The 16,420-nt window shown below is 37.7% G+C and overlaps 1 protein-coding gene across 1 annotated transcript; it reads left to right on the top strand.

Moving 5' to 3' along the window:
* The first annotated feature begins 318 nt into the window (after nucleotides 1-318).
* On the top strand, nucleotides 319-16,173 carry TMEM263 (transmembrane protein 263). The gene is made up of 3 exons (XM_060025543.1): nucleotides 319-498; nucleotides 9,969-10,038; nucleotides 13,067-16,173. Exons 2-3 carry the CDS (start codon nucleotides 9,975-9,977, stop codon nucleotides 13,351-13,353), a joined length of 351 nt encoding a protein of 116 aa, XP_059881526.1. The 5' UTR covers nucleotides 319-498; nucleotides 9,969-9,974; the 3' UTR covers nucleotides 13,354-16,173.
* Nucleotides 16,174-16,420: the final 247 nt, after the last annotated feature.

Raw genomic sequence — 16,420 nt, forward strand, 5'->3', positions numbered from 1 at the left:
CGCCCGATCTGATTGGACGGCGGGGAAAAGGGGCGGGAGGCCCAGGAGGAGGTCCGCACAGGCCGGCCCTGGGTTCTCGCGGTGCCACCAGGCAGGCGAAGGGGCGGGAGTTGGCCGGCGGGGCGGGAGGTATCCTGGCGCGTGCGCACGTCGGGAGGCGACAGGCTGGGGGTGGCTGGGAGGGCTGGGCAGTTCGAGAAACGGGTGGGCGTGTGCCGGATAGGAGCGGGAGGGGCTCGGGGTGCGCGTGCGCGTCGGAGCGCGAGTCGCGGGAGGAGGCGGGAGCGGAGGAGGCGGTGGAGGGGGCGGGTCGCGTCCGGCGCCACGTCCGCAGCCAGAAGGCACCGTCGCCAACCTTGTCTTCTGGCTCCACTGCCAGAGGAGGCGTCTCCGGAGCCCGCAGTTACCCCGGGCTGTGCCCGCCGCTCAGGCCGCCTCAGCCCTCCTAGGTGCTGCCCGCTCCTCCGCCCGGCCCCGGCGCCGGCCCCCGACCCGGCGGTGAGTAAGTCGGGCCGGGAGGGTAGGGAGCGCCGTCCCGGCTTCTTCCTGCCCTCCTTTCTGTTGCCTTTTTCCGTTAGCTCTGTTAGCTCTTCTGCACCTCACCGTCTCCCTGCCCTGGCCTGGGTGCCCGGAGCGGGGCCTTTTTTTTTTGGCGGGGGTGGGCTGCTGCTTAGCGGGGAAGGGGGAGGGGCTGGACGATGTTGGGGGCGGGTGGAGGTTCGCTGGCCGGGTTACCCCCTTTTACGTGTCTCTGACTCACCCGCCGTGGTTTGAGATTGGGGACCCTCCTTGGACGCTTCCGCCTGACTTCTTAGCTCCTGGGGTATCAGACCGGGGAAATGGGGGTGGGAGGGCGCCAGCAGCCTGCGAGAGGAGAGGGATGCGGCAGAGGGGCTGCGTGCTGGGCTTCCCCGCCCCGCTAACTCCTAACTTGTTGATAAACCACTCTCTTGGGTTCAAGTACACGATCCTTCAACAGTGGACAGTCTCAGTGTTCTTCCCAGGTAGCCCTACCCCCACACCTAACCTGAACTGGGAAGTGTAGCAGTGGAGAGAGGCGCTTACTGCGCCAGGGGGTGACTGGGGGACTGCTGGAGCACCCACCAATGCCATCACTGCCTCCCGAGTCTAAATAAAAACCGTGCCTGCTATGCACACGCAGCCTCAAGACTGGTCCCCAGGCTCTCACTTAGGATCAGGTCCCCTCTCCTAAACAGATCGCCTCTTGTACGTTAGAAGACATAGGAATTCTGGAACCCTGTGGGAGTGGGGTTTGCTGGGTGTACAGCGTGGAGCGGAGGGAGGAGGTGCTGAGCTCAGCCCTAGCCAGGGCTCCTACAGGGTCATTTTCTGCCTATCCTGCCACGTCACTCCCTCTGCTTAAAAAAAAAAAAAAAAAAAAAAAGGAAACTTGCTAGTGCCCAAAGGGATCAGTGGGGGGCAGGGGGGCTCCGGAAGGGGCCACCGGCAAAGGTTTAGAAACACCTAGAGAAGGAGGAGAGTTTATTTGATTTATTCTGCCCTTGTGAACTAATTCCAAATGAAAACACTTTATTTACTATCTGTGATTATTTGTTCTATACTGTTGTTTAACCTTTAAAACTTCTACTGGTTTGGGTGCTCTAAAGGGCTCCCGAGGAATATTGATATCACATCAACAGGTATATGTCTGCGTGTTATGTGTCCATGTCTGTTTTTTTAAAGAAAGAAGGAAGTAACTTTTAATAAACTCATGCATCCTATTTTGATTTTTTTCACTTTCATTTCTTTAGTCTTTTTTATAACATATGTACTAGAAAGCAAGCTCAGTAAAAATATGCCCTTATTTAGAGAACATCGTTAGAAAAGTGTAAGTAGTTCTTGTGTGTGGTTCGCTTTTTTTTTTTCTTTTAAACTCCAGGAAAATCTTTACCTTTCTTTGTTTTAGTCATTGAGTAGTTGTTGTTTTGCTACTTCCTGAAGGTATCTTACTGGTTTATATATAAACACCCTCAGAGTAGGGCCTTGACATTCTCGTTCAGGCTGAAACTTCAGTGTCTAACACAGTGTCTGACACATAGTAGGGACACAAATATCTGTTGAACTAATGAGGTATAATGTAGTGAAAATGACTGGTGTACTGGTTATTTGGTTTGATAGGTTATTGTAATTCTCCTTAATGTTTCATTTAAGGGCAACACTTAAAAATTGCCATTTTGATACTGTCAGTTGTTACTTGTCACTAGGTGTAAGTTTTACTGACAGATTACTTTTTCTTTCCTGCCACATTCAGTGCATTTCTTGTAGTTCACTTGCTGTTGATTTAATGGGCAGGGGCCATTTTTAAAAGCAGCCTGTTCAGGATAGTTGGTTAACTAGAGAAGCCTAAAAACAGTAAGCTGGTGTTTTAATATGCGCAGTTTGTTGGTGTATGTGAGTTAAAGCTCTGTATAAATGTATTTTTTGAAGCTCCTTATAGTTATTTGGCAAAGAAGCTAAAGCATAGGAGTGAGGATGTGGCAAAGTTCCTATATATAAAATATGTAGAAAAATTTAGCTAATTCATTTATAGTCTTTTTCTTATAGGGAAATTGGCAGTTACTGTTTAATAAGAAATTTTTGAAGTGGCTTTGAAGGTAAACTGTTGTGCATTGTATTTTGTAGTTAGGCTTCATAGAAAATGTATTAGTGCTTCTTAACTTCCCTTGGTACACAGAGGGGTGTTGCCATAGGCACACTTGAGTACTGTTTTCAGATTTTGTTTTTATTATTAATGAAAACTTTATATATAAAATGTTACAGATATCCACAACATTGATTCATCTATTTTCCTTTAAAAAAAGGGGGGGGTCCATTGTTTACTTATTTCTATTATTAGAAGAAATTACCCTCTAGGGAATAGTGTTGTTATAAATCCTTGCTCAATATATTTACCAGCTGGACAAGAATTATTTCTCCCTGGCCTAAAATGCTTAAAGGAACTGCTGATGAATTGCAGTCTATAGCAAAGAACTCTTTCACATTTCATAATTTCTTTAAAAAAAAACATGACCAGTTTTCGTTGGTACTGTAATGGTTTGTTCACATGTCAGGACCAAATGGTAAAACTGATTTATGTCCACAGAGTAAGTTAAATTATTTGTCCTGATCTCAAGGCTGTTTTCTGTTTTTATTGCCTTCCTTAAGAAACTATGTTTTTTAATAGAAATTTCTGTGCATTATGAGTTCCTCCTATAGAGCAGACTTTTTTTTGGTTTTGAATGCAACTAAATTGATAAACGCTGGTAAAGTATATAACCACTGGATTGTAAACTCTGGCTTAGTGTAGTCCTCTGTGTGTTTAATCACACTCAAACCTTTAGTGCCTATCAGGGTGCCTGGCACATAGCAGGGACCCAAGTATATGTTGAGTTTAGGGCAGATGGTTTGCATAGAATTTAATAATGTTGTTTAAGGGGGTAACATTTTTAAATGGTCTTTTTGATACTTTTACTGTCAGTTGTTATTTCTATTTACGTGTGTGCTTTAAAATTTTACTAAGCAGATTATTTACCTCTTCCAGTTTTAGGAGATTAGGGCCATATTTGTCTTCACAATTCCTAATTTAAGAGAAAAAAAATGTAATGATGATAATGAACAGCATGGTAATATAAAAAGCATTTCTCCTAGTGATAAAGTGATAGTATCCTAAAGAGGTAATATCACTAAAAATATGGCACGTGTATGTATGTAGAGGTTGGGAAAGGTTTATGTGAGTAAAAAGTATAGATGGCATTACAGATAGTTAAGGATTTTAGCAAAAATACCTTTATAAGGTAACTTGGTGTCTTATGATCAAATTAGGGATTCAGAAAAATATATTCCATATACTTAGAGCTTTTGCATAATTTTTATTACCCTAAGAGTTCTGTAGGAATTTGAATACTACATACTTGCTGTTAATACGAGTGATATACAAGAAACTTAAACATTAAAATATATGTATACAAAACAAAAATCAATCTCTGTGGCCTCTTAGGGCTTTCAAAGCCAATTTCTTCTGGTCTAGGTAGCCAGGCTTCTGGCCTACACAACTCCAGATTTTCTACTTTATTGATAATCCTGTTTGCAACTCTTGGTAACACTAGTAAACGTAACTGAATGTAATTTAAGAGCGGCATAAGCTCAGGGGAGGTGGGAGCGTCGTTGGGCAGGGAAGAGAGAGCTGTTGAATCTGAGAGTATACCCTAAAGAGGCTCCAGGCAAGAACGAAATTTCTTGAAAGTCTAGTTGTCTTAAAAAATTCCCAAGCACTTTTCATTTAACTTTTTAATTAGTGTGTATTTAAAAGCAAAACTATTTTAAATTACTGTGTAGTAAAATTCATGTCTCTCCTGTGGTTCTTGAAGCCCCTGGAATAGCACTGCCTATTCTTAAAGAACTACATTTGAAGAGCATGAATCTAGCTTGAAGTTATCTTTTTTGTTTTTTAAACCAAAAATTTGGACCATCTATTGGTATGCATCTTATGATGCTTCAAGTTAATGTGGATACAGATGATATTTTTATCCCATTTATTACACAAATACTGTGTGTCAGCTTACAACCAAAACATGTACTTAAGAAAAAAATGGTAAGAGTATAAATAAGATTTTCAAACTGTATATCAGGGAAAAGAGCTGTAAGAGTGGAGGTCTTTGTGTGCTGTCAGGAGCGGGCTGGGGGAGAGTGGGGGAACATAACCGTGAATAAAACGGTTTGTGATTCAGGAACATTGTTTTTTAGGTGATCAGCTTGATTTGAGGATAACAATAACTACCTACAGTAACTAGGTAGATGAACTGTATCATCTTTAAAAATATCCTTTGTGAGTATCACTGATAGTTCTAAGACTTAAAAATATGTATTGTTCTTTAATTACAAGATCAATACATGTTTATGGTAGAATATTAAAATGTAGATGTTAAGTATATATATTTCTCTCTATGTAGAAATACTATATATCTATTCCCCCCATATGTATAATTTCTACCCTCTAGTGGCAATCTTTGTTAGCACTTCGGTATATTTACTTTCAGTCTTTTTATGTGCACTTAAAAAAAAATAGTATCATATGATACATGTCTTTTATATCCTCTAAATACAACATTAACATTTATCCATAGTATTTGATCTTCATAAATTATTTTAATGTTTGCATTGTATGTATCTTTAGGAAGCTTATAAATTCATCTCTTGCCTTCCATGAGGCTGTCTCATTTGACTGTTTATCTTCAGGTGTATTATGTTTGTTTTTGCTGGCTTCTCTTTTGCTCACCTCTTAAACATGAACAGTCCATATAAGCTTATCGGTCTGCTCTCTTACTACTCTTTTCCTTGATCATATCACTCACCCCCTGCAGCTTCAGGTATCACTTCAGACCATTCTCAGGACCTCAACTCTTACTCTCACTTTAGCTGACTTTCAGGCCCTTTTAAATACAATTGCCTGCTAAAAGTCTGCTGTAGATGGCCTGAAGGCATCTCAAAGGGCTGTTCAAGAACAAGTCCTTTCACTGAACCGCTAGTCACCAATACTGTGTACACTTATTTGTTAACTGTTCTTGCCGCAATAAACATTTAAAAAAATGTCCATCTTCTCCTCTCCAGTCCTGTCTTCATCATCATTTCTATTTAGTTTCTCATGCTAGAAAATTTACACCCTATATTCTCCTTTTATCTCACATTAATACCCAAGTTATGTTCTGCTTCATACAAAAAAGTCAGTATTTGAGTATCCCCACACATCAGGCATTAATTAAGGCTCTGGGAATGGAGCAGTGACAAAACCAAGCTTTGTTGCAATAGAGCTTACATTCTAATTGTGAGTGACACAAAGTAAACATATATATCAAGTGACAGTAAAAGCAATGAAGAAAATAGAGCAGTGTGTTAGGAGAAAATGATAGGGAAAGGAGGGTGCTAATCTGTTATAAGGTGGTCAGGGAAGACCTCTGAGAAGGGGACACTTGCACAAAGACCTGAAGGAAGTAAGGAATCAAGTCAGGTACATATACTGGGGAAGAGCCTTTCAGGAAAAGATGAGCAAGGAAGCCTATGTTGTCAAGCTGGATTGAGCAAGAGGCAGAGTGGTAGGAGATGCTATCGGGGTATTAGATGTTGGGCCCTCAAAGGCAAAGGGAAGGACTCTGGATTTTATTCTGGGCAAAATAGGAAGCAGTTGGAGGGTTTTAAGCAGAGTATGACATGGCTAGACTGAAGAAAGAGCACAGGCGGAAGCTTGGAGGCCAGTTAAGAGATTTTGTAGTTGTCTGCAGCTCTACTCTTTTAAAATGATGGTCTTTTTCTTTTTTAAATTACAAGATAGATATATGTGGAAAAATTATTTTTTTAAAAAAAGGGATTCTGTATTAGGAGGAAAAGGTTAAGACTTTTGGTAGAGATTTGTGGGATATATACAGAAAAGCAGTTTTAAAATATATGCAGTTACTAGCACACCTGTTTTAAAACTCCAGCTAAAATATGTAAGATGTATGTGTGTATATAGTATCCCTATATTTCTGTACAGAATACTGTGATATCTATTGATTAGTTGATCAGCCAGATGATCTCTTGGTATACAGATACTGGGATCACAGTGCTGAGTAAGGTAGACAAAGTGTCTCTCCTTTTGGAATTAACAGTCCAATGGGGAAGAAAGTGACTCCAAAATAGTTATTCTTCAGGAAGGGACACACACACTTCTGGCCATTCTGCCAGGAGCTTCTGCATGTTTTGTTTTGAATTGTTAAATAGTATTCTCATCTTAGAGTTAGGGCTAGAATATCTTTAATTTCTATTTCTTGAACAGCAAGGATCTGATGAAGTTATTTGTCCTCAGCCATATAGTTTATAGTCAAGTTGGGATTCAGCTGCAGGCTCTCTGATTCCAGAACTTTAAACACTACACTGTATAATTTCTCATGATCTTACCATGATGATAAATTAAAGAAATATAAATATGAATGGAAATAAATTTAATTAATTTAATTTCTGGCTTAAGGGAGTTTTAAAATTAAGGCAAATTAATCAGGAACTCTTTCTCCCAGTAATGCATCAGCTGATACTCTCAGGTTTTGGTTTTTTTTTTGTCAGAGATGACATATCTTTACTGTTACTTTTAAAATCTTAACTGTATATGGGATGATAATGCTAAATTGACAAACCAGACCAGCATAAGATTAGGTGCTCTTGATCAGTGGTCTGAGTCAGGGTTTTCACTAGAGCAACTAAAAGATATTTATTTAAGCACAGGACGTATGCTGCTGGATGCTGTGGGGTGCAGTGAGGTCCCATGTTACACAGGGTTTAGGTTTTAAAGATGTTTCAAGTTGAATTACATGAAGTTAAATTACCTTTGAAAAATCCCACTTCTCACACTGCTACCTCTGCCACCCTCATTTGCCACCAGTGTTTTTTGCCTGAATTATTGAAATATAGAAGGAAATATGCATGACTTTTTTTCTGATCATCTGGTGCTGAAAGCAGTAGGAGTCATAAAGGAAAGGGGAACTTCCCTGACCCTTCTTTGACCACTTAAATTTAGTTCTGATAAACGTTGCAATACGTGTGAGCCTTGAAAACATTAAGTCTCCCAATTGGTCCTTCTGTCTCTGTTCTTGCTTTCTGATTGCTTGTTCTCCCCACACAGCCAGAATGAGCTTTAAAAAGTGTAAATCAGAACACATTACCCCTCTGGTCAGTGCCTTTCACTGGCTCCCCATCTCAGAGTTAAAAACTAATTGCCACGATGGCCTATATGGGCCTATGTCATCCAGACCTCACTCTTTGCCCTCTTCTTCTACTGCCTTTTGCTGCAGCCCCTGCCACATTTTTCTGGCTGTTCCTTCTTGTCTGTAGTAAGCTCCTACCTCAGGACCTTTGCATTTACTGTTTTTTCTGTCTTGAGGGCTCTTGACCCAAGAGCCCTCAAGGCAGAAAGGATACCTTATATCCTTAACCTCCTTTGGGATGTCACCATAATGAAGCCTTCACAGACTCTCCCATTTAAAATATCACATCCTCTTCCCCTTCATGCCTTTTTCTCCATAGCATTTAACACCATCTGATAAACAGTATATTCTTTGAATATGTATTTATTGTCTTCCCCACTAGCCAATATGGAATGTTCATGATGGCAGAGAGTTTTTTGGTCTGTATTGATCACAGCTATATCCTATGCACCTAAAACATGACCCTTAGTAGGTACTCAATAAATTTTTAATCAGCGTATTAAAGTACATTGGTAGTTTTCACAATATTCTTTTTTTCCCCAGCTTTATTGAGATATAATTGACATACAGCATTGTGTAAGTTTAAGGTGTATAATGTAATGGTTTGATACACATATATATTGCAGAATGTTTACCAGATTAAGGTTAGTTAACACATCCTTCAACTCATATAATTACTTTTGTTGTTATGGTGAGAATATTTTAAGATCTACTTGTAGCAACTTTCAAGTATACAATACAGTAGTTTTAACTACAGTCATCATGCTGTGCATTAGGTCCTCAGAACTTATTCCTCTTGTAACAGGAAGCTTGTACCCTTTGACCAACGTCTTATTTCCCCTACCCCACACCCCCCCTCCCCCTCCCCGTGCAACCACCTTTCTATGAGCTTGGCCTTTTTAGATTCCATATATATAAGTGACATAATATAGTATTTGTCTTTCTATGTCTGACTTATTTCACTTAGCATAATGTCCTCAAGGTTCATCCATGTTGTTTTGCAGATGGCAGGATTTTACAATATCCTTTAAAATCTGTTGTATTATATATGTACAGATACAATAATTTAGGCTTCATGGTTTTATGACTAAGAAATACTTAGTTGACTACTGGGATCACAACCCTAGTTTTCTGGCCAAGCAAGAAAGCTTTTAGACCAATCTTGACTTGTTTTAGTCTTTACTTAGTCAATGGAATATAAAATCAAATATTTTAAGATAGTAAGGAGATTGGGAAAAGAAAGTTTATGTGTTCTTCATCCCAACATAGCTTATTTTATTTCTTAGTTTCCGTTATTACTTGTACTTAGACGTAGTCTATAGTATATATATATATATATTATAGTAGATTTTGAATTCTTTTGCTACTTCTGTTCATACGAGTTCTAAAAGTAACAATAAAAAAGTAATCATGGGCTTCCCTGGTGGCGCAGTGGTTGAGAGTCCGCCTGCCAATGCAGGGAACACGGGTTCGTGCCCTGGTCCGGGAAGATCCCACATGCCGCGGAGTGGCTGCGCCCGTGAGCCATGGCCGCTGAGCCTGCGCGTCCGGAGCCTATGCTCCGCAACAGGAGAGGCCACAACAGTGAGAGGCCCGCGTACCGGAAAAAAAAAAAAAAAGTAATCAAAATCCTTCTCTTCTCTTAGTGATTCAGATTGGTGCTGTCATCTTTATAGGAGAAGAATGTCATGTTTTTGAGGAAATTTTCAGATAGAACATGTTTTTTAGTTCATAGTATAGGTTTTTCTTTGAGTCTGTTGTGAAATAAATTCTGTAGGAGGAGGCACTTAAAATTTTTGTCTGCTAACCCCCACCTTCCAACTTTCTTTCAGTTGGTAATTTTCAATTTCAGTTGAAGCAGCAGTAACAACATAGGAAAGCTTGTACCATGCCTGCCAATCTTTGCTTGATTTGAGATAAGATTTATGTTGTCCACTAGTATAATTGAAAGTATTTCTCAAACACCACAAAGTAGAAGACAGACAAGGTGAAGTAGTCTTGTTATGGTTGTTTTAAAAATGTTGTTTATCAGGGGTTTGCTGGTGGTCTAGTAATTAGGATCCTGCACTTTCACTGCTGTGGCCCGGGGTTCAATCCCTGGTTGTGCGGCTCAGCCAAAATAAAAAAAAATAAGTAAAATGTTGTTTATCTGAATAAAGTTGATTAAGTCTTGATCAAGCATATAAAAAGAGGTAGTCTCAGATGTTGAAATTAAAATGAAATGTGTGTGTTTTTTAGGAGATCATGAATCAGACAGATAAAAATCAACAAGAAATCCCATCATACCTTAGTGATGAACCACCAGAAGGTAAGTACGCATCTGTAATACTAAGAATGAAAAAAATCCTAGTGAATTAAACTTCTGATTGTTTTCATTAACTTTAAAGTAACATAACCTGTTTTCCTTGTCAGTAAATGTGTTCCAAAAATACTTAAACATTTTTAGCTTTTAATAAGAAAGCATAGATATTGGTAAATGGGGACATAATGTAACTTTTATATAAGGTCTATCAATATTTTTCTGCTACTCTTTTAAGACCATTTCACGAGTATCCTTTCACTTGTAAAGAGTTGGGTGAGGTGCAGAGGAAGGATGGACTAGGTTATGTCATGCATACGAAAACTCACTTCAAGAGGCACTTGAGATTTGTTGTTAAACTCCTGTTATTCATTACATTATAATGGGTAACTCTTCCTTTTTTAATACATGGTTTTAGTGTCTGCTTAATTTATTTTTTGGTGTGAAAATTGTGACATCAGGAATCATTTTATTCTTACCTTCAAAAATCTTTGGAAACACTAAATGCACACATGCATGTCCTCACTATGTACAGAAACAGAGTAGCTGTTTTCTTTATTTTCTCCCTTTATTTTTAAGGACTAGTAGTCTAGAGTTTTGAAAAGAAAAGTTAGGGCTCAGTGAGAAAGTTAGGAAGGACTTATGAGAAAGAAGTCAGGAAAGAGATAAAGGCTGTCCAGGAGCATGATTGTTAAGGAAGAGAACAGCCTCAGGAATGTCTTTATATTGGCAACCTGTTAAAAGTAGTCTGCAAAGTGGATAATTTATATGGTGGTAATTAAGAGTACACTGTAATTTTTAAAAAAGAGTACACTGTAATTAAGAGATCAACAGCATTAGTATGTATCTGATTTCACTAAGAAAAATTGCCTTCATTAAATGCATGTACACCAAATTTGGCATAGCAGGATAATACTAATGAGGTATTCAGCATGAGGTAGTTATCTGTTTTATCCTCAAATCAAGATTTTCCCCTTTTCCTAGTGTTACTAACCTTGATTACAAAAGAATGACCACTTATGTAATCCTTTCCATCATAATTTTATAATTAATATATTCAAATGCTTATCTATGTCTTAAGCCTTTTATTTCAGCTATTTTAAAATTTTTATATTAACTATGTTTATTACTCAGTTTCAATTAAACAGTTGGTTTTATAAATTTAGCCATTGCTATATCTTCATCAGTGAGCTATTTTGACTAATCAATGAGACTTTCTTCCTGTGAAAGGATGTAAAATCTCCAAACAGTGAAAAGAAAATCTTACTCAAGGTAAATTTGTGTCTGTGTATTTAAAGAAACTCAATTTTCATATTTTTTTTCTCTTTCAAATATTGTTGGTTTTCCAATGTTACCTTCTCTGATAACCACATTCTGCTAGGTTATAGTAGCTTTGGGTGTCTTAGTTGAACTTACGTACCCAAGAATTTACCTTTCTTGTGTGAGATTATACCTTTTTAGTGGTTATAGCCTGAACTGTATAGTTATCAAGTATTTTTTCATGAAGTTTAAAAAAATAAAAACACTATTGCTTATGTGTTGTCGCCGCCTGAGTCATTAGATTATGAAGGAGAAAAGGTCTGTGTGTGTTTGAGGCTGGCAGAAGCAAATTTTTGTGAAATCTTCCTGCTAGTCATTTTATGCTGGAGTTTGGGGTTACATGCCAGTTTGAGTGCCTCTATTAAACAAACAAAGAAACCAAAGAGAAAAGACTTGTGACAATAAATCTGAATATCTCATACTGATGTTACCTTTTCTGGGAGTATAGATACTTAAATCACATACTCTCTTTTATAAAAATTACTGAGGCAGTGGAAGTATTAACCATAGCTCTGGTTTCTCCATGTTACAAAAAAGATTATATGTAGGTAACAGGATTTTAAGTGATGAATAATTTTCCTATTTTTACTAATTTCCTATAATTACTAATTTCCTAATATTAGCTCTTTAAATACATTATTAAGGAGCACATAGAATAGAAACCCAAATATATTTAAGTTAGTGGTTCTCAAATTATTTTGTCTCAGGATGCTTTCTACTTTAAAAAAAATAGAGGATTCCACAGCGCTTATGTCTTTGTTGATATTTGCCATATTAACAATAAAAACAGAAATTAAGTATTTTATTATGAAAAGAACTCGGTAGGCCCATTACATATTAACATAATTAACATATTTTTTGAAAAATATGAAACTATTTTCCAAAACAAAAAAAAAATTGTGAGCAGGGTGATTTGTTTGTTTGTGGCCATACCGTGTGGCCTGTGGGATCTTAGTTTCCCGATCAGGGATCAAATCCAGGCCCTTGGCAGTGAAAGTGCAGAGTCCTAACCACTGGACCACCAGAGAATTTCTGACATGGTTTTAAAATTTTTGCAAATCTCTTTAATATTTGGATTAATAGAAGAGAGCTAGATTCTCACAGTTTAGTCTTCTGTGTTTAGTCTGTTGTGTTACTGCCTGTCATTTAGCTTCTGGAAAATTGTTTTAGACTGGTGACAGAATGAAAGTGAAAGACAAATGACATGTTAATATTATTATGAAAGCAGTTTTTACCCCGAAATGGTCCTGGGGATACTCAAGGGTTCCAGACCATACCTGAGAACCAGTGCTTTAAATGAAGAAGGTTGTTTCAGTAATGACTGATTGAATTCTATCAAGGAAATAAGGGCTAAATATATTTATCTTTTTATTTTTTCATGCTCCTTTTAGGATATAAAATAAAGATGTTTTTATTAAAAGCAATAAAACTATAAATCAAGGAGACATTTAAAATAGTCTTCTATTTTATGAAAGTTGTCTAGTCTCTAAAGCATTTCTTCTCATAGATACTAAGACTTAGCATTGGACCAAGATGTTTTAAAAACATGTACAACTATACCCTTGAGGGAAGAGCTATTGATGTCTTGATCAGATATGTATTTATGTGGTTGACCTTTTCAATACAATCTGCTGGTTGTTAGGAAGGTTACTCAGTGATTTGTACTGTTCTTATAAAGACTTACATTTGACTGTCTTATGATATTTTCTCTTATTAGGTTCAATGAAAGATCACCCACAGCAGCAACCAGGCATGCTGTCCCGTGTGACTGGGGGTATCTTCAGTGTTACAAAGGGAGCCGTTGGTGCCACCATTGGTGGTGTGGCTTGGATTGGTGGAAAGAGTCTGGAGGTGACCAAAACAGCTGTTACAACTGTGCCTTCCATGGGAATAGGGCTGGTGAAAGGGGGCGTGTCTGCTGTGGCTGGAGGTGTTACAGCTGTTGGCTCTGCTGTTGTAAACAAAGTGCCCTTAACAGGAAAGAAGAAAGACAAATCTGACTAAAATACGGAGATACACTTGCTCTCCACAGCATTATGATGCCAGTGGCATTGAATTGCTAAATTACAGACTACAACCAAGTCACCTGTTTTGGACGTTTATCTTCTAACTGCTGTGTTGAAAGTATTGATGACTGACTGGCTTTTGTCTAAAAGGAAGAGACCAATACTAGCACAGTGTATGAAGGTTTCTCATACTTAAATTCCAGCTTTTTATCTGGTAAAATGTTACACTTATTTAGTTGTAACTAAAGATAAGATATATTTGAATATTTACTACATAAGTCTTTCAGTTTAACTAAAAATGTGAAAGTTGAATTTAGTGGATGATCTTTACAGTTCCATATGTATAATGTGCCAGGTAACTCATCTGCCCCTTAAGAAGGGAACCTTGACCTACATAAATGTACCTTTGATGTGCCTAATAGTTTCAGATGTCTTAGTTTTTTTAATAACCATAGTTGATTAGACGAAGAGGCATTCTTTTCTTATTTAAGATGGTAAAAGTAGCAGGAACTAGAGAAGTTTAAAAGAAAAGATTCATGGTTTTATGAGTATTAACCATCTTTTGTTAGATAGGCATATATTAATTTAATCATTGATGCCTTACAAAAGAAAACATCTTTTCTAATACCCTGAATATGTGCAGTTCTTAGGATTATTATTATATATGGATTCTTTCAAAAGTTGTTTGTGAAATTAGTTTTCCCTCAAGAATCTCAGGATTAGTGACATAAAGGCATTTCTTGCTCTCAGCAGATTAGGATAAGTGTTTGATAACTGTCAGTAGTTATAACCAAATTGTACACTTCAACCTGGGTTCATGCTCCATCATTAATAAACCTCACAGTGCCTAAGGAACATTTCTTTGCTGGTCAGAAGCTGTGTTAATAAAAGAGTTTCATATTAAGGAGGAAAACATAAATCATTTTAAGTTCTTAAGAATTACCTAAAGCATCCAAGATATAAAAAATTCTTCACACCTATTTTGTCTCCAGGATGGCTTAAATTACTAGCAGTACCCCTTTCAAAAAACACAGTGAAAGCAGCCACAGATGTGTGGGGGCTGACTCTTAAATTGAACGGAATGGGCTCCATAGATTAGTTTTGAATGTAAAATATATGTAACTGCTTTCTGTTTGACAGGCTTTTAAAATGTCATCTTACACTCCTTTAAAGAAGCTGTAAACTTTGTACCATTTTCCAAGTCAACTTCAGGCAGGAAATTGAATTTTTTGGTTGCGGATGATAAGTGTGTTGTGTCTCATTAACGTCTCATCATGTCTCATTCATTCGAAAAGAATATGACTTAGCTGGAATTCATTTTTTTTTTTTTTTTTTTTTTTTTTCCCGGTACGCGGGCCTCTCACTGCCGCGGCCTCTCCTGTTGCGGAGCACAGGCTCCGGACACGCAGGCTCGGGACGCGCAGGCTCAGCGGCCATGGCTCACGAGCCAAGCCGCTCCGCGGCATGTGGGATCTTCCTGGACCAGGGCACGAACCCGTGTCCCCTGCATCGGCAGGCGGGCTGCCAACCACTGCGCCACCAGGGAAGCCCGAATTCATCTTTTTTTTGTTTCATAAAAATTTTAAAAGTGGCATTTCTCTTAACCAAGGGTTTAATCCCAGCCTGAAAAATCTTAATTTTCCTTCACTTAAGTTTGGAAATTTGCCACCATTCTGCAGACTTTTTTTTCTTAACGAGCAAGGGGAAGAAAGGAGGTGATGCTCTGGAGTAAGTCAAAACAGCATTCCTGAGAACTTAGATCACTCCAACACCCAAAGCTTAAGTGTTTGTTTGCAACCCACTAAGAGTTTTGCATTAATAATGTGGATCAACAAATGGGTAAGAACAAAACTTAGCTTTTAAAAGCTTTCATAAATACCAGCAGGGATTGAAGTAAATCCACAAAGGTTCTTGAACCTTTCTACCATATACAACACTGGAAAGTCATTAGGGAGTTAATCAAAAATTAAATTGTTGTTTATTTCATCCAGTATGATTAAACGTATATTTGTTCGTATATCTGGTCAAATGTCATAATTAGCAAGGGGATTTAAAAAAAAAAAACAAAATTAACGGATGAACACTAAATAATGATCTAAGTAATGGTATTGGAGAATTTGTTTCCTGCTATTTGAAAGAAATTATTGCTTCATTGCTAGCTTATATTTCTAAATTATCTTCTTATCTTCATCGGCTCTGCCGTGCTTTGTACCTGAATTTCTAAATATAGACTTTAGTTTACTGTATGCTTGAATATTTATTTTCAACTTTGCTTGTCTTTAAAATTGCTTGAGGAAAAATGGTTGTAATTAATTTCTGCTACAGAAAAGCCACCTGGTACATTTTATCTCATCAAGTTTGTTTTAAATTTTAAATTATAACTTTGTTCAGGAGAGGCTTTGCAATGATAGCAGAGAACTTGTACAAATGAAGTTAGTTGTAGACGTTCTTGTTGAAATGAACTTGCCATTTGATGATATGTAAAGCTGTACACTTGAGTCTTTTTCTGTTTATTTCGTAGACTAGCAATCTGACCTGTTAAACAGTACTAGTTCACTTCAAGAAGCTAATAAGGTGGTTGTTGTATACACCTGGAGGCATCTGTTATTCAGCTTATCTTTTGAGTGGGTATTCAACACAATGAGGATAAACTTGTGTGACCCACTTGAATGACTGATCTAATAATGTTGACATTATGAATCCTGTACTTAGTGAAATGTCAGATGAAAATAACTGATGACTGAATAAATTTTTTTGTATTAAAGGAATGGGAAAAGAAGACATGAATCTTTAATAAAGCACTATGATCTGCAAAAGATGAACTGTTTCATAAAGATCTAAGGAAATAAAGGAAATTTTAAAACAGGGTAGTCTTAAAATTTTAGTTATATAGAAATTCAGAAAGTACTGTAGCCAGTTTTTAAATTTTTTTATACTAATGCAACATGACAGAACATCTCCAAATATGAATTTTGATGCCAACACAACAATGAAATACAAATATATTTTAAACAACTCTAATAAAGATTAAAAATGCAGATTTCTGGGTTTGACTGCAATTTGCT

The sequence above is a fragment of the Delphinus delphis genome, chromosome 11 (assembly GCF_949987515.2).
Source record: "Delphinus delphis chromosome 11, mDelDel1.2, whole genome shotgun sequence".
NCBI lineage: Eukaryota > Metazoa > Chordata > Mammalia > Artiodactyla > Delphinidae > Delphinus > Delphinus delphis.